Source organism: Harmonia axyridis, chromosome 7, assembly GCF_914767665.1.
Source record: "Harmonia axyridis chromosome 7, icHarAxyr1.1, whole genome shotgun sequence".
Classification (NCBI taxonomy): domain Eukaryota; kingdom Metazoa; phylum Arthropoda; class Insecta; order Coleoptera; family Coccinellidae; genus Harmonia; species Harmonia axyridis.
The window spans coordinates 32,135,039-32,162,208 of record NC_059507.1 but is presented as its reverse complement, the minus strand read 5'-3'; the positions used below and the strand labels follow the sequence as shown (position 1 = coordinate 32,162,208).

At 36.7% G+C, this 27,170-nt stretch overlaps 1 protein-coding gene across 10 annotated transcripts in view; it reads right to left on the bottom strand.

The window, feature by feature from the left end:
• Nucleotides 1–27,170, bottom strand: part of LOC123684759 (teneurin-m) — a 446,936-nt gene that overhangs the window by 294,748 nt on the left and 125,018 nt on the right. For 4 of the 10 annotated variants that reach the window (XM_045624187.1, XM_045624186.1, XM_045624191.1 and 1 more), the window contains exon 1: nucleotides 4,871–5,182. The exons of 3 other annotated variants lie outside the window; for them this stretch is intronic. Coding sequence is in view for 5 of the 7 variants with exons in the window: in XM_045624186.1 (XP_045480142.1) it covers nucleotides 4,871–4,898 (28 nt within the window). In the remaining 2 variants the exon portion in view is untranslated. Of the gene's footprint in view, nucleotides 1–4,870; nucleotides 5,183–21,464; nucleotides 21,524–27,170 lie in introns of those variants that run through there. 3 more of the 10 variants (XM_045624196.1, XM_045624197.1, XM_045624195.1) reach the window with 2 other exon arrangements.

Below are 27,170 nucleotides of genomic sequence, written 5' to 3'. Positions count from 1 at the left end.
AACCTATCTTTCCGAATTAATTTATCAAATACAGAATTCAGAATAGCGAAAAAACGAATCCAATATTTCATTGTCAAAAGATTCGATCGACCTGAAATTTCGTTTATCGAAATACATTTCGATCGAGATTTCGATCAACATTATCGATTTCAAGTTATTTGTGTTGACCGCGTCACTAGAACCATGAAAATGGTATCAGTTCTTTATTGGAATTTTTCCGTATTGCTTTCGATTTTAAACTGGATTTGATTGTTTGGAATATTTAGCATTCACTTGAACATGACGGTTTCCAGCAAATTTTCATCTTTTTATCAGTTTTTTCAATATTGCACATTGGGAAACACCGAAAATTCATAATTCCTTTTTCATAGAATACTTAAAATCATTAGAAGTAGTTCAAAAAGGAAAGTGATCAAAAATTTGAATGTAGTAACGTTAATACTTCATATGTTACTGACATGAAAATGTCGAAATTGATTCTGCTAGTCCTTCAAAATAAATTATGTCAGCTTATTCTGTAAACGTTTACACAAACCAGTCACTACACCGATACGGGGAGACAGAGTTTTTGCTGAGGTTTTTATCTGTTCTCTTGTATCATACGTTGAAATGTATGATGCCCCGTTACATTTCCTCTGCTAATACTGAGATTCATCGACACATATGCTTGATTGTTTGAAATTAATATTTTGTATTGCTCTTTCTCAAAAGAATATATATATATTAGTGACCTTTTGATTGTCCGAGAGATGTCGTCGTAGGCTGCATATCTCTCAAAACCGTTTAATATATAAACTCAACTGTTCTACGGCAAAGTCACCATGCTAATCTCTGGAGATGGAAGGTGTAATTGGCAGGGATCACTAAGTGCTGAACTGATGATTCCTTTAGTGATCCCTGGATGAAAAATCGCAATCCTTCCGAAATTGGCAAAGGATGCTTCGCCAAAAACAATTATAACTTAAACTTTCTGGAAATTTTGATCAAACAAGAAGTGACTCATCTCTAGGAATTCAAAAGATAATTATGAATAAATATTTAATTTTTTCACAAATTACGTTACAGCCTCGGTTACAGCGGAGTTCAATGAGACAAATATCTACTAGGTAAACATTTCAAAATTCACAGCCTTTCTTCATTTACAAACGAGACATGAAAGGCTCCCCAAACTTTTACCCCCGAATAAAATTCCGCCTTATCGCAACTATACCGACCGGAAGTAACATCGAGAATTGTCCAAAACTGGAAACTCTTCGAGAAACTAACAGGAATATCCCATAATCAGGAACACCGTCCCCCGCATATCCGAATTCGGAAAACTACGGTTGCAAACTTTCCACCGTAGATGGCTTCGGAAGTAGAGATAAGTTATTCGGCCGATAAAGAAGGGACCTGCCGGCAAACTCGGTCGTTTTGCGCGAAATCGGATGCAGGTGAAGGGGAGATCAGAGTCGGCGGCGGCTACGCTTTTTCGCCCAGCTTCCGATTTCCGGCGGTGGCGTATCGTTTAACGGACCTGCGAACGCAGCCAGTGGCGTAGGCGGGCGTAAATTTTTGATTTGGAATATTTATATTCTTGGTTTTGTAATTATTTATTTTTGCATTGCCGTATGTTTTTGACATAAGTTTTCATTAATTTTATGTTATCTGAAATTTTCGAAAAAATTTCATTTTTTCATTGAAATTGATTTCATGGCATTCAGACAATCTTTCAATTCTGAAAAAATACTTCTTCGAGCGGGACTCGAACCTGCAACCTCCGAATTACTAGTTCGATGCTCTAGCCAACTGCGAAGAATCTTCAGCTTCCTCGGTGGCTAAGTTGACTAGAGCTTCGAACTAGTAATTCGGAGGTAACGGGTTCGAGTCCCGCACAAGGAGGTACTTTTTTCAGAATTGAAAGATTGTCTGAATACCATGACATTAATTAAATTTATCAACAACAGTGGGTATGTTATAAACAGAATGCAAAAAGAAATTTGCTCGGCGTGCAAAAGAGTGAGAATCCAGGAAACAAGACAGAAAAGTCTCGGAATAAAGAATAAAGCACAAAATATCTACATCAATCTCATAACGCTCATTCTTTCAGAACATATTACAATACAATAGCAAGCCTGGCACTATTATTCTTCATCTATTGGGAGAATATTAATTGGTAGGTTTTGTTGTTACTTGTCTTTGAGTATTTTTTTCGAAATGCTGTTTGAATTTTGTTTGAATCTGGTAATGCGTCCAATTCCAATTCGCTTCGAGTTCAACTCAATTTCCCTCAAATTCTGTGAATTTGGACGATCATCAGTATTCCATTTTAGTAAAGTACTTCATGATTCGTCATATCAAAAATACCAGGAACGACCAATAAAAGAGAGTGCATCAGATATTCAAACGTGGATTGATGTTTTTATCTGCGCTGGTATGGAAAACGACTCTTATTATTTTTATACGCCTAATAACAATGATAAATTTGTAATGATACATCAACGACTTTTTCTATGGAGCCATAACTATTAAACTTCTGGCTAAAGTGTCGGAATGACAACTAGAACTAGCCGTATAAAAATGGAGTTTAACTGCGCCATATATGTGGAGTTATGGCCGTCGAGAAAAGTAAAAAAAAAATAGTTAATCTTCATGGTGATTTGTAAAAGCCCCCACTTTGTTTTCGGTCTGACAACAAACGATAAATGGGAACATAACCGATCATAAACCTAAATTGGGGTCGAGACCAGCATTTCTAGGAGCATTTTATGTTTTACACCTGCAACATGCCTGCCGAATGTCGGCAACCATGTCGACGTAGGGAGAAATTGATAAAATTAATGGAAAAAAAAAACTGGAATTCACAACGGAATCTTTGGAATTATGACGAAAATCTGGATCATCTTGCCAAATTAACATGCCAGGAGAATATACACATTCATCAATATTTCGTTACAACTTTCTTGATGTAAACCTCTTTGTAAATGAAAAACTATAAGAATTTGAAAAGCATGCTTTAAAAGTTTGCTACTTTCGCTTCCTTAAAATATTTTACGAAAAAATTTCGAAGATAATTTTATTAATTGAGAATTATAAATGAAAATTATTGATACGTTTTCTTGTTATGGACTAGATCATAAGGAAATTTGTATTTTTTGTAATTTTTTCAAATATCGAAAAAAAAAATTTATATGCATATTGCTCATTAACAAACATAATCGAGATATTCGTACCCTGAAATAATACAATACAAATAATGGATTATAAAGATGAACATTAAGTAACATGATAATTAAATGGTATGGCAATGAATATATTTTTTCAAATTCCTCCTGAAATTCCTGAATTCACGTTCTAAGGTCATGGCATGCACTTCAGAACTTATCATTGAAACAATGAGAACCAATGTAAGGATATACGGGTTCTATTCGAAATGTTACGGCTAGCCTACAATTTGAAAACGTTCACCTAAACGAACCGCCTACTCATGAACTATGTTCTTCATTCCCATGCAATATTCATGAACGTTATTGTCGCTATATGTTCTGAATAATGAAATGCAAGTATATGTGCTTGAAAACTGTTTATTCCAAAACACATCCATTACAAGCTCCGTCTCTTCAATGTCTATCGGATGCCTTCGTTTCCAGATTGCCTTTTCGTTTTGGACCATCTAATTGATGGAGTTCATTTCACAGCCCATTTGTCATTCGGGAACGAAAAAAAAAAAAGAGTCAATTTAAGATTCCTAGTGGAGCATTTTCGAGGCGGAGACTGTTAATCAAGATAACTTCATGGTGGGAAATGGAAAGCGAAAAAAGTGTTTTTCTAAGAATAGGAAGGTTGTTACAGATTAATTCGGAATGATTAATCTCTCTGACTGATACTTCTCTGATCTTCTTAGCTTTTTAAAAGAGCTATTTTGAGCAGGTTTTGGGATTGTGTAGTCGCGGATAGATTTTTGCAATGTGATCATTCTGGATACTGATTTTTTTTTGACAATCATGCAATTCTATCATGTCTTGAAAGTATCCTTTTGTTTCATGATTTGTGTGATCACATAAACTTTTACTCTCTTGAATTCCTTTAGTGATTGGTCTTTATAAAATTTCCATTGAAGGCAAACTCAACAGGAAAATTGTGCCCCATGACAAGTGCACTTATCCTATCGCCAGATGTCTTTTGAGTTCCTATATCGCTTCCTATTGATTTCATTCAAAAGATCCGAATTGATTGTTGAATGCAGTATGACGCTCTATTACTTGAACTTCTTTTTCTGCGAATTTTCAAATGTAAGAGGAAATTCGATAGAAAAATCACAAAACACTTGAGAGAAATTCATTGATTGATTCTAGTTTGAGAACATTTGAAACTAGGGGTTTTCTGAGATGAAAACGTTAAGGAAAATCATATGGCTGCATGTTATATAGAATTTCTCAGAACTTTCACCATAATTCCAAATGTTTGAAAGGGCTATTGATTTTCAATAAATTTCGGTTGATTCTTTGAGTATTTTGACAAGCCTATATATGTAATTCACAGTAAATGTTTCAGAAAGTCTTAGTACAGACTTTTCTTGAAGTAACAATTCGATTTTATTTCATTGTATAATTTTCCACCTTTCAATAAACAAATTAAGATATGACAGGAGATCGATGATCGCAGAAATTAATATAAAATTTGACGAACAACTCATCTTCGTTTAGAGATCTTTAAAGAACTTGTTATTGCTGAAACATTGTAACAATGTTATTCCTATTGACTTCTTCAATCTGCATTATTTACGTATCCACATTCAAACAACATGCTACACAACAACAGCAAATTTGAAGCTGCAATCGTATCCGTGCGTGCAAACAAATAAAAAATGAAACCAAAAACCAATCCTCACAATTTTGTTTGATGTAGATCACCCTCATATCATTCCTGGTACATCAAAACACATCCCCCAAAAAACAGCTCAACACACAAAACAACAGCCGTGTCAGAAAACACCACTTACTTCCTGCCCAATAAAAAAACACACTCTATATATACGTCCAGACGTGAAGTATAAACACACAGCGCGAAAAAGCCCTTTCGCCGATTTCAAAACAGAGAGCGAGCCGAAATCCCCGCGAGAACAGGCACGAAAGTGCGGTACGGATCCCACGTCGAAAAGTTCGGTCTGTCCTCTCAGCTTAGAGGCCGAGCCAACACTGACGCACGCTCGTCGACGGCCGCTTTATCCCATCCAGCTTGTAAGGTGGCGGGTCCAAGATTTTACGACGTCTATTTATCCGACCCTCGGGCCAGGGAAGGGGATGCCGGGTCGACCTCGGGGGGTTGGAAGGACGTCGATGGGTCGATGTTTCGAACGGCCCTGTATATACTGTATATACACAGTATATATGGGTTTTGGAAGGACGTCGATGGGTCGATGTTTCGAACGGACCTGTATATACTGTATATACAAAGTATATATGGGTTTGGACAAACGTCGATGGGTCGATGATTCGAACGGCCCTGTATATACTGTATATGCAAAGTATATATGACCTGTATACGATTTATATATGATGCAGAATTCCGGTACCTAGTTAGGTTTGTTTGAATAGGAGATAAACGCGGGTTAGAGCGGGGTAATAAGATACGTACGGAAAATTGGGTTCGCGGAAAATCGAGTGTTGCGACATTCGATTGGTTGTAAATTTGTTTACTGATTACGAGGAGGACAATGTGTTGTAGTCGTAAGGGAATTAGGGGAGAAGAAGGGTTCTGTTTGTGGACCAGGTAGTTTTTTGGCAGGTGGTCGGTTTTATCATGATGGGTGAATTAGATTAGTTGATGTTGTATCTTGTTCATACGATCTTATTGATCAAAAATGAACAAATATTGTATTGCTCGTTCTTCATTGAAGTTGTAGAAGTTTTCAATAGTTTCTTCGGGAAGCAAAGAGAGAATCAGTAAAATAAATATATAAATAAGGATGGCAAAATATAAAACACCTTGGTTTTTTGAGGATATAGAAATAGAGTGCAGGAAGAAGAAGTACTTTCTCGAGTCGATCTTTGGAGTTGTATAATACCTACAACAATATTCGAGAAGAAACTAACAAGTTCACCTCTTCGGTCTCCAGAGGTGAATATGGCGCTTTATAAGAAGTCAAAATAAGAGATCAATGAATTCATACCTGTAAGCTAGATCGAGAAAGAAACCTGGATCAATTTTCTCAGTCTTCGTAGAAACAACGAGCTGCTGCAAAAAGTACCTCCAATATATACCTGAACAACAACATAAAAATAGCTACTACAAATGGAAAGAAAGCACTAGAAAAACTGAATAATCGAAAAACTCCAGACCAGGAGTTCTGGAAGAAGAAAGAAGGACTATGGCAGATTCATGAAGAAGGACTGATGTGAAGTTAGGAGCTATTGATCGCTTGTTCATTCATGCGTAAATTGCACCCTTGGCGCCTTCATAAATGTATATTCAAATATGGTCTTCAAAGGGCAATTGAGGCAGAAATGAACAAGTGCGCAATCTTCCTGGGTTGGATCATTCCCAAAAGTTTCCTCGAAACTGAGATCCAATAAGTATCTGGATCTTATCAAGAATAAACTACACTGGATTCCTCACAGGACATGGTCGCCTTAAGAAACATCTCATGAGAATGGGTCCAGAAGAAATTGACAAGTGCAGATTCTGTGGGTAGGAGGAAGAAACTCCGCTATCATTAATCCAACGCAAAATCTACTTTAGACAAGAAACTTGAAGCCATACAAAATGAGAATACTGGTGTTCATTAGAACTCTTGAAATTGAAGGTGAGCTGTAGATCACTTTATGGCGAGAATAGATCTGATGGGGACACAGTAAACCATTTGGTCGCAGAGAAATGGAACCCCCCTTTTCAATCTTAAATCTATTATGCAATCCACACAAAATTTTGTATGAAATTCAACATGGTTATTTTATATATACCCGCAAAATCTCCTTGACTCTTCAACTGATGTCATCAAATATAGCCTGATGAAGCCACAGTATTAGCGAAGCAATTCTCGCAAACATTGAAGGATTAGTAAAAATTACTTTGTTTCATTTTATTGATTTCTTATGTTTCATTCAATGCCTTCATTGTAACTATCTACCTATAAGAAATTCAAATGAGATATATGTGGTGAGTGTCGACATTACTACTACATATTAAATATCAAAACCATCAGATATTTTTACGTCTCCCATTTCCATTTTCGCCGTCGAAACAATTTGGCAAATGATTCCTACCTAAAATCTCGAGAGGGGAAGAGAATCATGATCCCACAACCCAATTAAGAGCCTACGTTCTGTATTACTCCGAACAAAAGTCACCCCCTATTTACCCAAGTCGAGGCGTTCTTACTTTTGTTTGTCGAGCTTGCTTATATCGGAGCACAATTACAGTTCCAGGCCGTGCACCTGTTCATGTTCTTCGGTTATTGTTGGGATTAGCTGGGCAAATATTGAACTTTTTGGAGGGAGCTTGCGGTAGCCAAAAATTTAATCTATTTAACGATGCCGCAGACGGTTAACGGTCCGAGTCTGCTGGGTTATCTTAAAAGGGGTTCCTCGTTATGGGGATGAAGATGCATTGGGAGAGAACATGTGGCGAACTACTCATAGATTGACGGATGGGTTCGAGATGTAATTGGGTTTTAGTGGTGTCTGGTTAACCTTATCGGGTTGTTACAGTATGTATAAGTCGTATCGTGTTTCAGGAATGATAGACGTGCAGTTTACTCAAGGGTAGAAATTGAAATATTCCCCCCAGGTTCATTTCATCCACGAAACTGACTGAATAACCTATATTTCAATACATTTATTCTCGTGGAATTTCTGGAACCCAACGTTTTAAATCAAGTCAGAATCAAATATGTAGAAGATTCTATCATATGTAGTGCATTTTTCAGATGAAAAAAAGGCAATAAATCCTTCAAAATTCCAGAATATATTTTGTAGATGCCTTTAGTTATTTTATCTACTCCTATTGAATTATATATTCATTATTCAACTGCTTCTGCGACATTATTAGTATCTATTAACAAAGAGCATGAGTTATAATAACTCACTATTATAACTCTCTATAATCACTAGGAAAAGATGGATCTGTGCTTCTATACTTCTGTGCTTCTATTTGGTTGGCCGAAAAGGAACATTCCATTATTGTTATTGAAGGCAGGAATGTCAATCTGATAATTTTGACGTTTATAGGTGACTTTTAACGTTTTTCAATGAAGTTCTTTGTCTATTCTTGTATTTTAGTATTTATTGTTATAGTCGTAGATAATGTGTAGTATTCAACTTGCAGTAATGTTCATAACTCACTTGATGAATTACAGCACTCGCCTGCGGCTCGTGCTGCAAACTTCATCTGCGTGAGTTATGACCTACATTACCGTTCGTTGAATAATATACTACTAAATGCACCATTGATATTATTGACATTACCGTTCGTTGAATAATATACTACTAAATGCACCATTGATATTATAATTTCCAATATTCAACTCCAGGTGACGTGAACTAAACCATGTTTGAATTTTTAAAGAATTGCTTTATGAATTTTTAAGTTTATCAATTACCTCGAATGGTTGAGTTTTTCAAGTAAATAGATCAATTGAACTTCATAACATTTTCCTCCCGATCTTTGTCGTTTCAGTTCTTTCACAGATTCTTTATAGTTTTCTTTATAATGTAGATAATTGTTATAATTCTTGACATATTCCAATTGGTTGAAACATCAATTGCTTTACGGCATTGAGTCATAAATTTTTCAGTACCATCCTAATGCATGAAATTTTTTTTTTCACACGAATTGAGATGCAAGTAGTGTGAAAAAGTAGGAAATAATAAACCCCTAATTTAATGAGCATAATAACGAGTATTTTTCAATCAAACCATTCGAACATATCATACAATATGTAATTTATTCGTCTCGCATAAAAACAAAGCAGCAATATTATTCAAAGCTTAAGACAATGAATATTGTGCATCGAGTGTTGTCCTTCTGGTGATCTATAAATTAAGCATAATGTTTCTACTGAACAATTACGGCAGTTATAAATAATTAAATAGAATAGACTGGATCATCTATCGTTAATATTATGGGGAACATAAAAGCATCAGGTTTCAGAAGAAGGTTACATATTGTGTACTTTTGGTATCTACATTTTACAACTATAAAAATTGTGTACTAATTGGGATATCGAAAATTGATAGAAATACAGGATGGCTTGAATTACAGAAAAGGTGCTTTATTTAGGGATGAGTGTGTTGGTGTTAACAGGTCCGAAATATCTCCAATGGTTCCTGAGATATCTCGAAAAAACTAAAAATCGAGATTTTCTTTTTTCTTGTATAACTCATATGTTTCTGGAGATAACTTCACGAAATTCCATTTGAAGCCATTAGCCGATATAGGGATTCTAATGAAATCGTCATATTTTTTTCTTTTTTCTAATTGTTTCAGAGACGCGATACTCAATTTTTTTTTTCTTAAAGATGCCATATTTGTAGGATTATAAAGCAAATTACAAATTCAACAATGTATCACACTCTACAAAAATAGCGAGTCTAAGTACGCAACTTTCTTTTTATTTTTTTGTTCAACTAGTAGGCTGCAGTCAGAATTAATTGTCGCAAACTATAGTAGAATTAATACTTGATAATATAGACAATTCTTCACTCCATCTTAGTAAAATATGCCGAGTATGTGGATATTTGTAGAAAGTTTTTCCAATATTTGTCCATTAAAATTTGAAGACATTGTTGCCGTGACTATGTGAAGGAGCATCTGGAAAATAGGGGTATATAAATAAATAACACGAAGTTTTTCCCAGGAATGGTGAACTGTATAATATAAAACTAAAATTCAACGCTACATTCTAAACGGCATATTCCCCATTTGAATATTCTGAAAATTTAATGATGTGAGATATTTATGGGGAGATAAAATATATACCCAACTGATTGAACAATATTAATTTTCACCTATATTCATCACAAAAATTTTTTAGAATGAATTTCCAACAAGAAGAGAATACGACGATCGAATATATCTACAATATTTTTGGAATCGTGAAAATTATTAGCTTAAGCTTTTCATTTACTCAGTGAGATAGTGTTCTAAAACTGGAGGTAACGTATGATTTTTCAGGAGTGATATGGAAACATACATCTCATTGAGATTTTCATATCAATTTATTTGGTGAATTGGGAAAATGGATGATGGACCGAAAAAGAGTGACTCACTAGAATACATTTCTCAAGACCTCAAATCCTCACCCAGGCGTTCATTCGTCCCGAACCCTCCAATTGAACCCTTCAAACATTTAAGTGACACAAAGACGGAACCCAAGACCCCGTATTCGTTGACAGTTCCCAACGAACGGACGTCGTCTACCCAATAAGCAGAATTAATAAACAAATTAAGCCTATTCCAGTCTTAATTGATATGTAAAGTGGCCCCCAACAAAAGAGAATTAAAGCAATGACTTCATCGCGATCAGCAGACGAGGTGAGTCCTACCATCCATATATAGCTGACGGCGCATATGCGTGCAAATGTCAAAAACACACGATGCATGTAAATCCGCGGCTGAATATGCAACGCGGGGAGAACTCATCGCGCTGCGAAAATTTCAGCAGGATTCGTTGAGTTTTCGACCTCTAAGCGGGCGGAAGGGGTGTAGGGGCTGAATTTAAATGGGAATAAGTCTGGCGAAAACGTACAAAACCACCGAATTTCCATACGGGATGTCCGTACTTAGTTCGCGATAATATTCGACGGTTCCGCAAACTTCTCGACTTTATGAGAGCAATCTATGAGGAGTGCGAATTCGTTCACTACTTGTTGTTCAGCAGGTTCAGTATTTGCCAGTATACCGACAGCTTAAAATTACCGTGTTCAAACTTTTGTGCGAATCTGTCCTTTTCCTGCTGGGTTCCTAGATTTATGCAGTTTTATAGATCTTTTTTTGCGAGACTTACAAACTTGGAATTATCCTGTATCAATGTTGAGCCACTGACCGGTTACGTAGATTTTAGTTCAACAATTTAGTTGATAACTTTATATATGTGACCTCCAAGAGTGCAATTTGCTTATTAATGAACAACTGCTCACAAAGTCCTGACTTCATGTCAGTGATTTCCTCATACGATTGATTATTTTCTGTTGAAAGGGACTGTTCAACTGTAATTCTATTAAATTGGGATAATGAAACACCGGATTTCTAAACTAATATATTGAATTTGGCTGTACAAGTTATATGTTTACAAGGTAACAGCTACGAGCGTACTGGTATATGGTACCCCAATTTCCAGGGGATGTTAATCGTCGCCTTGGATTCTGCATACCAAAGCGCAATCCAAGTCCCTGATTGGTCTACGTCCTCATTCCTTGCCCTAAGATAAGACTTCAGCATGACCATATGTGTCGTCAACCTGACGCCGAGGATGTTCTGGTTCTCTTTTTAGCCCTCGCTGTACCTGCTGGGATTGGTTTCTCGACCTAAATGCGTTTTTCTGAATATTCAACTGCCCGTAAAGTTTGTGTGAAATTTACTTGACGCAACAGGGACCATTTTCAAATTTTAACATGTTGTGACGAACTCGCAAGCCCTACGCTACTGCGTCTTTCTAGTAGGTACCGGACGCGTCGAGAGCTCGATAGAAAGATGAAGTTTCTTCTAGAGAGGAATGCCAGCGGTATATAAACCAATGGAAGTAGCAGAGGAGGGCAGTGTCGCCGTAAACGGCAATAAACGTAATCCTTTGAAATCTTCATTCATTAGAAATCTACTTATGTATTTATCGGCGGGATTTGTGATGAATTCTTGATAAGCGGTTCGGCTTAATTTTTTTTTGTAATTAATATTCAAATTCATTATTATTCTGATGACTACCATTTTGTCAGGATATGTTTCAAGATTATTAAATTTCCTTATATTATAGAATATTACAAACTTTTTCTTCGGTTTATAGTTGTTGTGAATTTCTATTCATAAAGTTTGTTTAAAAATTACAATCATATTTTGATTAGAGTCAGCATCAAACAAAAAATAAAATTTAATTCTATGAAGTTGTTTTTTTTCAATTGTAAATGTTGGTTTGCATATCCATTTCACAGAAGAGTAGGGGACATCTATAATTAACTGTTGAGAGAAACTTTCACTTCGGCCAGCCTAACGTGTTCTCAAATATATGTGAAATTAACGTAAATCCAAGTTGTAAATTTGTAAATTCAATAAGTTGTTTGAACTATAAGACATTGACAAGGAAAAAACAAAACTTCGAAATTACGTCTGTCTTTATGTTGATAGTTGTTCTATTCATAGTCATATAATTCATATAATTTTTTTTGTGTACTTATGTATTTCTAGAAAGGTAGTGCGCTTGGAATGGAATATTTGGAGTTGTGCGTCGATTTTTCAGCGTTGCGTCTATAGTAAGTTTCTACCTTTAATTGAACAACTCTTTCTCTTTTTTATTTAATGGATTCGGTCCTTACTTGGCGGAAATTCATTATAAATAAAATAAAACGAATTAATTTCCACTATATTATATATATATTATATATATTTAATATAGTGGAAATTAATTCGTTTTATTTTATTTAACTCTTTCTCTGTTTGGTATTTTTTCTGTGATTTTTTTCTGGCATGATTTAAAGCGGCGAAATAGTAGACATCAGGGGAGTTGAATTGATATGCAACGCGAGACTTCAGCATGGAAAAAAATATTTCTAAAAATATTGTATGTATCGTAAATTTTTTTCGATCTGGTCTCTGCTACCGTCAATTTCATTTCATTTTCTGCTAATCATGATGTCCTATTTCTCATTTTATAATATGTTAATGTTGGTCGCTTTTCGATGATTATTATTTTCTCTTGAAATCATGCATGTTTCGATATCGATGACTTCATTACACCACGTTTCTCCGTATTCGCACCGGTCGTTACCGCAGAATCGGCAGAATAGCTGGCCTCTGCCGCAGAAATGCGACTTTCCATTAACGTCAACAATTGTAAACCGCTTTATCTTACCTCGCATCGTTCCGACGTTGTTACCTACATCCGAAATTCGTGTTTATTAAATTCCTGGACGTCGTTGTTGCAGTCCGACGTTTTAATAACGCCGCACCCCTCGACTACCGTCATGGACGCATTCCCGGATCGTATTCCGCGGGTTGAATGGGCTATTATTTGTTCGGTTGTGGTCCGGTCCTACCGGTGACATTGGCCGAAGACGTACAAACACGCCATCTATTGTCGACGTTCTGCGAAATTGTTCCGATGGAGTTCCAATTATGAGAGAGAGATAATTCGTTTTAGTTTTGGGTTTATGCGAGTGAAAATTCGTTAGGAAATCGATATTTCAATCATCCAAATATTTATTTTTCGATATGCATATTTTGTCAAAAACTACTGAGAATGAATAACTAAAGGCTCTCTCAAAGATGGCGTAGGACGTCGTTTTATTGCAGGAGTTGGCATAACTTATCTCCATATTCACGCGGAGTTTGATTGTCATATGTTATTCGGTTTTTATAGCAACCATTATAGCAATAAATAAAATGCTATCCGCAAACTGAAGATGTTGCCTAATTCGTAAGAGATGAAAAAAAACTAATGCAATTTCCACAACGCATTCCTACAGTGAAGCACTATGTCTGAAAATCTACCATGATAACAATAAATACTACTCTTTCAGCGCTACACAGAAGGAAGGAGTGCTTTTATCATCTTAATGTTTGATCATCATTGTTCACTCGATAATAATAAAAATAAGGTTACAGATTTCTCGAGAAATCTACTAATTATTTCTTTACCTTCGACTTTTCAATGGTTGAAACGAACCGTTTTGATATTAGCAAAAATTGAAGAACATTCAACAATAACTAACTGAAAATAAATTTCAGTAACTTCATCACAATTTTAGAGCAAAAAAATGTAGATTGTTTTTTTTATTTTTCGGAAGTAGTACAGAAAAGATTGAGTGTAGGGTATTTTTGAGAAGACATCGGAACAAGGTATCACTCAGCCATTCATGGTTTGAGGGGTTGCTGTCATCATGCCACAGGATTGATACAAATTCATTGGCTAAATTGCCCAAAACAGAGCTTTGACGGATACCACTAACAACACTCAGGAATTATTCGATTTTCAAACAAGAAATCTAACAAGAGAACTCTGTCAGTAATCTTGGGGATGGTGGGAAGCAGTGTGCCTTGAAAAATCATAGAACATATTCTCGACCTTGAAGGATCGATGCGGTATACGAACAGATTTAGTACTAATTGTAGTTCGCGAATAGCTCACAGAAGGAATATCAATCCCATTGCACTAAATTTTAGGAATCAGTTGCAAAATAGCTCAGCGAATGTTCATGCAGAATGACGCAGGATTGAGACATTGGGAGATTATGATTTCGAAAAATTTCTGTACGACCGGTAAACTAGTTGATTTTGATTTTAATTTTATGTCGGACACAAAAGTAAACTAAAAGTTGAAAGTTTCGTTATTCCCATCCATGAAGTGAGTTATTCGAAAATTCAGCTCTGCAACTTCCATACTTGAGAAAATAATCAAGTTTTTCTGATCTCGAATGATTTTGCACATAAGAAATGTCTACATTTTGATCCGAGTCTTAACCTGATTTTCATTTGAAAACAAGTGTAGTTTTTTGAATTCAGTACAATTCTACGGATCAGAAATTTTGCGAGCAAATGATTGGTATGGGGTTATATGGGGTCAAATTTGGACCCTGCCTTTATACGGAACTCATATATTGGTACTGAAAGATTTATTGCAAGAACTACCCTTTTAAATTTTCCTAAATTCAATTCTCATATTCCACACCTTCCAAAACCATACACCGAAAATCCCAGGACAGATTGAAATATTTTCTTTACGGAGGACCATCCCAAAAGTTTATAATCGGAAACGGCAAACCTAAAACACCCACCACAATCCATCTCCCAGCCCCCTCGTAAAACCTCAAACTCCTGATCCCGCATACTTTACGCGAATGAAAACCGAAAATGCGGCATATGCCCACCCATTCCGTCGGCTCGGGCAGCCGGTTTCATATCATCAGCATAATTCAATCTCAGAATGGGCTTTATAAATATTCCAAATGTGTAATTACACATGCCCCACGCCACCCTCTCTCTGTCTCTCTCCCTCTCGTTCTATCTCGCGGACCCGGGGCTGTGTGCCGGGCATATTACGATTTTGACACACTCGGTGATGAATTCAACGTCGAGCTCCAATTCTCTTTGCACACCCGGGCTGCTGATTTGGTGAGTTCAGAGTGGAGTGGAGAAGTCCAGAGGTACGGGCACTGCGCGGCCATCTGCCTTGTAGATCTCTACGTTTAATGAGTGGGTGCAACTTTGGTAGGTACTTGGGGAAATTGATGAAAGGATTTGAACGAAAGGTGTATGTATACAGGGCGAGTTGTACATTAAATGTATAGATCAACACTTACACCACAAGAGGGTGGAAAAAGTGGACATTTTTCACAACCTGAAATATCCTTGTGTCAAACCTGATATAGGTTTGCATTGAGATTTTGAGAATTCAATAACCAGCCTTAGCCGAAAACAACGGTTTTTACCGTATACACTTACTCATTAAGAGGCCCGAGGGAGCACACTTTTGATAATCAGAAGATCCTTGCTGTACATATGATGTTTGAGATTAGATTTAATAAAGAAGGTTCCATTTCACTGCGACCTAATGTTCTATTGTGGCCCCGTCAGAGCTAATCTCTCCATACAGCTCGCCTTCCAATTCCAGAGTTCTTATGAACTCCAGTATCTGGGATGGCTTCATGGAGGCTAAATCCTCACTTCTATAAGTTTCTTGGCCAGTGCATATTTTGCGTTGGCTAGTGATGGTGAGGTTTCGGAGTATCTTCCTCTTTCCCACAGAATCTGCACTCGTCATTTTCTGCTAGACTCATTCTTATGAGGTGTTTCCTAAGGCGACAATGCCCTGTGAAGAATCCAGTGAGGGGTAGTATATTCGTGCTAAAATCCAGATAGTTCTTGGATCTCGCAGTGAAAAAGTTTTTCCAAATCAGGATGATTCCGCGAGAGTGTTTCTCTTTCGTTTTTTTCCTTCTACTGAAACTCGTTCTCGCAGGTGAATTTGCCTATGCTACAGAAAGGTTCCAGGCAGATGTAAGAACTTCGTGCTCCTTTTCTGGCAAGTGTATTGGCCTTTTCTTTCCTTCTAATTCCCAAGTGGACGGGAACCCAGACTAAAAAGATCTTGTTAGTTTTAGCCTATTTCATTGAGTTTTTTCGGCACTCTAATACCATCTTAGAATCGATGATATGTGAGCTCAGTGTCTTTATTGCACCCTGACTATCTTGATGTATCGCTATATCCCATTTCTGAGTTTCTTGCTAGGTTAATTTCCACACATCTTTCTATTGCAAGTATCTCTGGCTGAAAGACACTCAGGCAGTGGCCTAAAGATATAGAGCATTTGGTACCAGTTACAAATACTCCAGCGCCAGTACCTGTCGTGGTTTCGGAACCATATGTGTGCCATTTGATGATTTTCTTTTGGAAAACTGGGATTCTGGACTCTCCTTCCGAATCTTCTTTTCTACTTTGTAACGTAATGAAGGTTTTTTCAATGCTCATTTTCTGTGAACACTTAATCTAAAATATCCTCGCTGCAAACCTGCACATAGGTTTGCATTAAGATTTTGAGAATTCAATAATGAGCCTTAGCCAAAAACAGTGGCTTTTAACGTATCTACTTACTCCTTAAGAGGGCCGAGAGGCACACTTTCGATAATCAAAAGATCCTTGCTGAAAAGCTGTACATATGATAATTACAGGATATTTTGATTATAGAAAGTCTCCACCTTCGGCCTCTTGAGGTGTGAGTGTTTTCTCTTATAGCTTTTTATCATATATTCAAAATCTCAATATTATACTATGTACAGTTTTCAGGAAGCATATTCTAGGTTATAAAATGTCCTCTTTAGCGTCCTTAGGTGTGTGTGGATGCGGTAAACTCTACTGTTTCTTACTCTATTTTTTCTGAAAATCTGTATGTATTATCAGTTTTTCAAATGAACATTTCTTTATTTTTAGAAATTGGATATAATTATACAATGAAGGATGTCAACTTCTGTTTCTTTTCTTGTTTTGACTTATCAATTCTTCTTGAAAATATTATTTGGATACTCTCCTGTTATTCATGTGAATTTTTACATTCAATTGTTTCTATGCGGTTCTTCTATTCTGTTCCAGTCGTCATCCGTGAATTGTACAGTGCGTACGAATAATTCAAGGTCAAATTCGGTGACGAAGGATACGGAGATCGATAGAATGGTCGTTATAAACTTGTGGACCATACGAAACAAAGAAAATAATACCAGTTCCTACCAATGAATCATTCCTATTGTCAAAGTTGGGCACATACTGTCAACTGGTGGTTTGAGTATACAAGGAGAATAAAAGCCGAATGTGAGCATGCCGAAATAAGGTGAGAGGTATGAAAGGGTTGTGTTGCATAATACTCCTACGTTCTAATTAATCGGACCAGTCGTTGTTTTGTTACGTTGCCTATAATGGAATTACAAGTTTCGAACAACCGTTATGCATTGGTGTAACAATAAAATCGATTGATTCGTTGATCTGTACAGGTTACCTACATATCAGGTAGAGGTAGTATATTGCTTGATGAGAAACAATTATTTCGCAAACTCTGAGTTTAATGGAAACTATTAAAGCTTCACCTGTAATGCATAACTGATCTAGGTAACATAGATATGAGGAAAATAATTAATTATTTGTTTTTTTTATGGTCCTCGGATAATCTCTGAAGGTCACTTCTACGAACAGAGCATCGTCATACTGTAACGATATCTGTAATTTTTGACTAATTCAAAATTAATTCGTAGCCAAGTTGAATTCTCTCCATCTGTCTGGACCAAAACAAGCTCAGAAAATGTTTCCAAAATACAGGGTTTCTCGAACGAAAGTTCATATTTGTTTAGCTCACAACCTGAATTCAACTATTCACGAGCGTGCGAGATGTCAATCGGTAGCCTAGCTCTTGGGAATTTAGTCGCTATAGAACGTTTCTTGAAAACGTATCTCACGTTGTGTTTAGGAGAATTTCATAAGAATGGTAATTCTGAAGACATTTCTCCCATACTTGAGATTTTCGTCAATTCAATGAAACGTCAAGCACACCTTTCATTTTGAAATGGAAAAAAGTTTGAGGAGACCAGTTCAAAACCTTGTCGCCTAAGGTTATTGTGAAAAAGAAGAGGACGTGGTTTGTTCGTGGTGATCCCAACTTCCCTCTTCCGAAGCGTGCAAAGGCTTTGAATGTGCATAGATCATCGCCACACCACATTTTGCACGTTCAATGTGGCATCCAAGAGAGATAACAACTATTATTTCTCTCTGATTTGATGCTAATAGACTTTCACTTTGGGGTTTCCTTGAATCTATTAAGTTCACGTTAGTAAACCAACTTCCCTGGTCGAGTTAAAATGAAATATTCGCCATGAAATTGGAGTCATCACAGAGCATACATGCCAAGCTGTCCTAAGGAATTTTAGAGCTAGATCTAGTGTCATAAAGGCGAGGGTATAAATTTGGAAGATATTATTTTTGAGGAAAAACTTTTCAAATAGTTCATTTATTCATGATTAATAAACATTTTTACGATAAAAAGCGGTTCGTTTTTGCTTTTTTACATATGAACTTTCTATTAGCACATAATAAATAAAACGGCTGATATTTGGAAATGAATGATGAAAAGAAAAAGAAGTACAATTTCCAATAGTGCAATAATATCATACGATATTAATGCCATCAACATAACCATTGTCAGACAGAAGATCTCCACACTATTACGTAGGAATCATAATCGAAAGTAACCCAATATCGCGATTCTCCCTCGATGACATGCATTCTCCTTGGGTTACTTTCGATTATGATTCCTACGTAATAGGGTGGAGATCTTCTGTCTGGCAATGGTTATGTTGATGGCATTTTGCTGATACATTAACCAGATAGATGATTAATATCGTATGATATTATTACACTATTAGAAATTGTACTTTTTTTTCTTTTCTACTGACACATCTATTCACTATGTTCATATCAAATTTCAGGAATATTCGGCGATCAGAAACATAGACTTCCATTGCCGAAAAATGTATGTCAATAGCTCCTCTTTTTTGTTTTCTACGAATAAATAACAGCTGAATGACAGATAAGACTGATCGCCTAAATGACAGATGTCCCTGAATGAAATTATGTCAGAGTCCTCCCCCCTAAGTACAATCGAAAGTTATCGATCTCATCCTTTGCGGTTCACGATAACCAATTCCTCCATATTGAAACAAGCCAACGTACTCCCCCCCCTCAATCCACTTACCCGTCATTACAACCTACCCCTCTTCCCTTCACCCCATCCCGCCCCACCATATTTTTCTCTAATTACGTAATCTTAATCACGTAGGCACATTAATTAAGACCGACGCCATCTTTGGCCCGAGCGGGGAGAAATTTATGTAAGTTAATCTGTGAGCTATGCGAGCGCAAAGCTGCTAACAAGTTATGGACCGAACATGACGGTAATATATCTCGAACTTAAGCTTTCTCTCTTAATATCTCCGTTGTTCAACACAAATCTTTTCGGAATTGCCGCCAGTTAAAAACTACGACGCTATCCATGAATTCTAATTACTTGTTTTGCTGTGTATTTTGAGTGCTTGATGGTTGAGTGTCGGCGCGGCAGCCTCGGATTTAACGAGTTTGAATCGTTTCCCCAGTCTAAAAAGAAAACTACTGTAATAATGAAGTTTTCCAGGATATCCTGTTCATTGTTTGGCGCTTTCGCGGAAATTATGTCTGTACTGTTGTATCTGCAGCCCGAATTAAGTGGACAGAACTGGAGGCGAAAAAAAAAGAAGAACGACTGGAGGAGGTCTCATACAACTTTTCCCATTAGTTGAAGATGCTGGGGATGAATTAGTACTGGAGTATGCCGACGATATCGTAGATAACAATCAGGTTGATTAACTATGCTCGCAGCTGAGTTTTGTAAGCTTCAGCTTGCACCTTAGTCTTTATTTCCAGGAAATGAAAAATAGTGGTTTGTGAACTAAATAAGTGAGGTGGCAATAGTTACCTCTTGCTGATATGGGATTATTCTGTTGGAGAATCTTTCGAATTATTGGAACCTAATTAAATTCTTGGAATGATTCTTACGATTATATGTATGTAAGAAGTTAATTCATTAGAGAATAAGAAAAGGAAGAAGAAATTTATGGTGTACAATATGATTTTATGTTTGTAACCCAGGTATAAAACTGGGAAGAGAAGAGTTCAGGGAAGGAATTTATGAGATGATGAGCAGTTGAGTTAGTGAGTGTTCAGGGATGTTTCCGAGTGCTGTGCCACAATAAAGTTCTCATCTGTCATCCATCAGTGTTTCAATAATCCTCACAAAAACGCGATACCCCAAATTGTTGATAATATATGAGGTAACGAATTAAATGGTTGTTCTTTTGTTCTTGTGGTTGGTCAATCACTTCTGTCAGGTCAGTTGCGTCAGACCTGCTGATTGAGCGCTCGTTCTACGACGTCATACCGTCACGATGTCTGTAATTTTCGACAAACTGATGATGAATCCTTGGTCAAATTTAAATCTGTCTATTCATTTGGCCTTGAAGAGGATAACAGAGAAACCTAGAGTTTGAATCTTTCCCCAGTCTAAAAACAAAACTACTGTAATGATGAACTTTTCCAGGATATCCTGTTCATTGTTTGGCGCTTCCGCGGAAATTATGTCTGTACTGTTGTATCTGCAGCCCGAATTAAATGGACAGAACTGGAGGCGAAAAAAAAGAAAGCTCGATTGGAGGAGGTCTCATACAACTTTTCCCATTAGTTGAAGATGCTGGGGATGAATTAGTACTGGAGTATGCCGACGATATCGTAGATAACAATCAGGTTAACTATGCTCGCAGCTGAGTTTTGTAAGCTTCAGCTTGCACCTTAGTCTTTATTTCCAAGACATGAAGAATGGAGGTTTGTAAACTAAATGAATGAGATGGCAATGGTTTCCTCTAGGTGATATTGGATTATTCTGTTGGGGAATCTTATGATATATTTGGATAAAATTAAATTTTGGGATTGATTCGTAGAATTATAAGTAGGTTGAAAAGTAGATTAGTCAGAAGGACATACGGTGGTTGCTTGAGACCTGCTTACAGTTACGAGTATAATGTTGAAATCCTAAGTGGAAACATTAAGATTCAGAATTCTTTTTCCGAAGATGTAATATCAAATAAAAAAGATGATTCTGCCGTGGCAGACCTTGAAGACCTGATAACTATATTTCTAAATGCAGGAAAAAATAAAATCTACGAAAGCATATTGAGTTTTTATAACGATAAAGAAAGAATGAACGACTCACTTCATTTGTTCTCTTGTACTTATGCCAGCATAGGAAAACTACGGTAAAAGACTGCTCACCTGAAAAAAGAAAAAATCGATTAGTATTGATTAAATCATTCAGGAAAATGGTAAAACAATTGTTTCATCATTATTATGAAGTGATGCATCTTTGAGCTCAAATATCAAAGACAATACCATATAAATCGAACGACTATTATTATGTCGATTTTTCACATAATATTTTTGAAGCTCTATCTTTGATTCATTAGATATATCGTTAATTTGATTGTATTGTATATATTGTATTGAAAAAAAAAAGAAATATTAAAAAACGAGAATTTAGCAAGAAGATTTACCATTCTTATAATTATAGAATGATATGTAGAATATTTCAATTCACAGAATATCTCAAATCGCAGTTACCTTAGCCTAATCTAACAGAACCTGAATCAAGTATTACGTTTTGGCTTTGACTTAAGATACTCAATTTTCCAATGTGTGCTCTCAAGGGACTTTATTGCCTAAGAAAGAATTAAAAAAATTATTAGTAGGAATGCTGAAATTCGAAAATGGTGATTTAAGAAATTTTCTCATTTTTCCTCAGCCGTCTAGTACTTTATATTCCAATATAAGGAAATTATCATTAGCAGAAACCGGAAATTCTTCTGCACGCAACAGACGATGTCAGAATTCATCTTAAAATGGGAAACAATCTGAAAATACCGAAGAAGTAATACTTCCCACCGGCAAAAGTACCTACCGGTGATGTAAAACACATAACACCTGTTGCTAACAATGCATTCAATAAGAAGTGAAGGAATTTCTGAAACCTTGATTAGAGTGAACTTGATAAGAAAAGAATGGATCATTCGAGATCTGGACATCTGGTATATCAGAATATAGGCAATATGGACTTCTTCTAAAAGCAAACGAGGTCGAAGATCAAGTATGGGAAACGCTGAATGAAAGAAAGCATAACTGAATTGGTCATTCGTTCCCAGGTGTGATCAGCGAGGAAGGAAATAGCTTATTGTAATATCCAACAAATAGTTAGAATGTTAGATGAATGCTTTTGCATTGAAAAGCCTTTTTCAATAATTTTCTAGTATGCGACTAAACAGATATTAATTTTCGTGAATAATGTCTTAAGGACATCTAATTTTTCATGTTACAATGTAGATTATTGTTAGAAGAAATTATATGAAAACCCCATGAAAATAGCTGGTTTTAAGAAGAAAAATCTTCAATTTTGTTTCGAACTGAGCAGTCACGTGGAGGTATTCCTTCTCAAAGAAAATTCAAGAAAAATATCGACTGAAATAACACAATATTTTGGTGCTCACAAAATCGAGTTGAGCTGATCACATCATTAGATGTGATCAAGTAGAATATCAGAAATACCAAGCAGTAATTCTAGCCAAATCTCTTGTGGCTCTAATCAACAGAACCATATCAGGTTCAAGCAGAATATCGGAAAAACCCTAATATAGGGTGTTTTTTTTCGAGGTATATAACTTTAAGTTAGCATTACTGTTCAAGATAGCAACCGATTTAAAAGTTGTCAAGTGATTTGTTCTCAGTTTGGTTTGGCAATTTATCATAAATAGACTCACGCCTAACAAACGTTTGCGAATAGTGCAATTTCATTTCGAAAATAATGGTTCTGTGCGGAATACGTATCGCGCACTACGTCCATTAGCGATGAAGCGCACTTCTGGTTGAATGGCTACGTCAACGAACAAAACTGCCGCATTTGGAGTGAAGCTAATCCTCAAGTGTATGTCGAAACACCGTTACATCTAGAAAAACTGACTGTTTGGTGCGCTTTATGGGCTGGTGGAATCATTGGTCCGTACTTCTTCAAAAACGATGATGGCCAGAACTTTACAGTCAATGGTCATCGGTATAGAGCCATGATTACTAACTTTTTCATTCCTGAATTGAACAACCATGATGTCCAGGAGCTGTGGTTCCAACAAGACGGCGCAACATGTCACACAGCTCGTGCCACAATCGATTTATTGAAAGACACGTTTGGTGACCGCCTAAGTTAACGTTTTGGACCTGTGAATTGGGCTATGTAATAAGCTACAAACCTTTGACCATTTGGAAGACAACATTCGCCATGTTATTGCTGATATACGGCCACAAATGTTGGAAAAAGTCATCGAAAATTGGACGTCCAGATTGGACTTCATCCGAGCCAGCCGTGGCGGTCATATGCCAGAAATAATATTTGAAATGTAATGCCACAAGATTATCTTGCGGATAAATAAAATTCATGTCAATCGAATAATCCATCGTTGTTTTATTGCAATTTAAAGTTCCATAGCTCAAAAAAGAAACACCCTTTATTTCAGTGGCAACAGATCCAATAAAGAAGAAATTTTATTCCATTTAATATGAACTAAAAAGATAACGAACTATTCCATCCAATATTCAGCTTGTAACCCTATAACAACCAGCCAATCACAATACGACCCGTATCTCAGCGGCCACCTTCCCTAAGACTCCCAACAGATCTTGGGAAGACGTAAAACTGTCAATCCCATCTCCGATTCATGCATATTCGAGAATCGGCATTAACGAAGAGATTTCGGCTTGTGCCGAATCGAATCTAGCGCGAAATTGAATTTTCCTCGCAGTCTACGCCAACGCACACTAGACGTCCCGAATTCCCAATAATACACTCCTGTCGAGACCTTTCGATACCTTTCTATAGGTAGAGGATGTGGAGGATGTGTCCCGCCCGGGGCCATTCGGAAATGCATCTTCTGGAACGTCTCGGACCTTGAAGAAACAATTTACATGTCGACGTTTCGATAGCGAATGTATTGTTCCTCAGGGTCCACTTCGCTATCACTTATACGGTCGCGAAAGACATTTCTTGGGAGGATCTATGGACGCTATTCGATTCGCTTGAAGAATGGGAGGAATGCTAATTGTAGAGGTACAGGCTGCTTCGGCTGGGAGTGAAATGTGATAGAGATAACTCCTTGAATTTGAAGAAAAAAGAAAAATAAATAATTCAATTGATTAGCGTCAGCTGGTCTCAAGTGCTTTTTCGTTTATGCTTCCGCCGTTTTGCCAAAGATGACTATGGCGGTAAGTGGTAGTCGAAATAAATAGATCGTAGATGTCGTACAGTAAGTTTAGGTAATTATAAACATGACGCCATCGAAATATTAGTCCATTTGTGTCTGCATCATGAAGTTATTCTCTATTGAACATGTCAGCTTACGAGCCAAATTCTCGAAATTTTAATTTTCTGTTTTAATATGAAGAAATCTGCGGCTGAGGCTCAAAAATGCTCTTAAATACCTATGATGAGGCCGCTATTAGTGAAAGAACGTGCCCATAGTGGTTTCAACGCTTACAGAACGGTGATTTTGACGTCGAAGATAAGCAGGGCCGTGGAAGAGAGAAGGTTTTCGAAGATGCAGAATTGGAGGCATGACTTGATCAAGACTAGTGTCAAACGCAACAAGAATAAGCAGGATCATTGGAAGTGACACAACAAGCCATTTCAAAACGCCTGAAAGTTATGGGAATGATTCAGAAACAAGGATATTGGGAGCCGTACGAGTTGAAGTTGAGATATGTTGAACGGCGTTTGTTTGCTTGTGAACATCTGCTTGCAAGGCAAAAACGGAATATATTTATTTTGTAAACACGCAAAATTTCAACCTGATCAGATTTTTGTCGCACAATTATGGGAATAATTTTTGACTACTCATCTGTTTCGTTTTCAAATGGCCACCCTGTATAATATATCCAATATTCAAGATAGAATAGAAGATTAGGATATGGATTTATACCGACTATAACTGAATAGCAAAACTCCCGTTTTTTTATCGATGAACTGTCCTTCAGATTGAATAAATTATACTTGGAAACCATAAGATAGATAATTGAGAACTTGCTTTTAATCGTTTCATTTCGATCAAACTATAGAAATAATTTCAATCTAACTGTGTTCTTGCGCAGAAAACTGCATTCTGACTCTCTAGTATTACCTACACGAAATAGCCTCTAATATCCTATAGAAAAAGTAACAGCAAAATTCAGCCTTGTGCTAAACGCTTCCCTTCTAAAATACTTGAGAAAATTGATGGATACCTATCTTAAAAATCCAAGCTGTACATTACACGAGAAGATCTTCAGCAACATTTCCTGTCAACGCTGAATAAGAACTTGAATCTGTCATGTAAGGCTGATAGGATAAAAAAAAAAAATTGCAATGGCGGAGAAGTTCTAGATGGGAGTTATTCCGACAAAGTTTTTGCCAAATATTAATGTCCTGATACAGTTCAGTTTCAGTCATCATATAATATGCAGAATGACGTGGAGAGTGCAAGTGGAACCTTGGAAGTTATGGACAATGAATCACCCGAAATCTGTAGTTATAAAGCAAATGAATACTTGGCAATGAATAACCAAGAAATCACCATCCATTGTGAAAAATATTAATCAAAAATAATTCGCAATAATACGGTAACTATGGTAATCTGAATTGGTATTTATCATAAAAACCTAAATAATTGATCCATTTGTTCCAATATCAGGTATGTTCCCAATAATTATGAATAAAATAGAAATATAAACGGATCGAAGTAATTGATAAAAAAGGGTTATCCATTTTGTACACTTGCATTTGGAACATCGATCAGATTTTCAGTTCAATATAATGCTTAAACCTAAGCGTTAAGTGTGAAATACATGATTTAAATGATCTCCGCGTGACCTCTTATAGAACTCGATCCTTGTGAGGTAGTTTTCTATGACTCGCCGGTACATTCTGGGCAATATCTCACCAATAACTCGACGGATGTTAATTTTCGTACAGTAGGTACATACAGTAACTTTTTGCGGATGTAATGATCACTCAGTAGTCACATTAGGATTCTCACTGCCCTACTTACAAAAATTTTGCTTGTTCATATGGCTATGTGAAGAAAATTCGATGCTAGAAATCATCATCAGATGTTGAAGCACCCTATCGGCATGTTCTACGCATAACATGGTCAGCTGACTCTAGTTCTTGTGTCTGAACATAATAAGGATTGAGAATTCGAAAGGAACTGAATTGTAATTTATTGTGGAAGTGTTTAATATCTCAAATCGGTGTTTCATTTTTAAACGGCGCTAGGCAGACAGCGGGAATTCGAAAATTTCTGAAGAGCGCCACCTTACAGAACTCTGGTGGAGGAGAACACCAAAGCAACAGGTGGATATCTCAAAAAGTCTGAAACAAAATCGAATCACCAGGGATTCTATGCATCTTACTTTCAACTGAGCATATGACGTTTCCAATGACAGTTTTGTTTGACATATGTCATTGAAGTAGGTATGTGAAATCTGGACTACGCCATGGATAAACTCAATAAGAAATAGGGTAAAATTTTCGTAGATGTTTTCTTGACAGAATTCACCAACATCCAAATCCAGTCTGGTGCATCTTATGATGCATCAATATACTTCGCTCCTATGCATATACCGCCCTCATCAAAACAGTAAACACCCCAACCGCAAATAGATTTCGATCTCATTCCAAGCCAATCGAAGTATTCCCGAGCTATGGATTCGTCTTCCCAGAGCCAAATCTGCATAAATAAACCTTCCATAAACCCGCCATCGAATTCGCCCGGTAAAAAATCAATTACATCGAAAATTGATAGTCGTATACGGGTAAGGCGCGCACACACACACAGAGCTGATCCGGCAG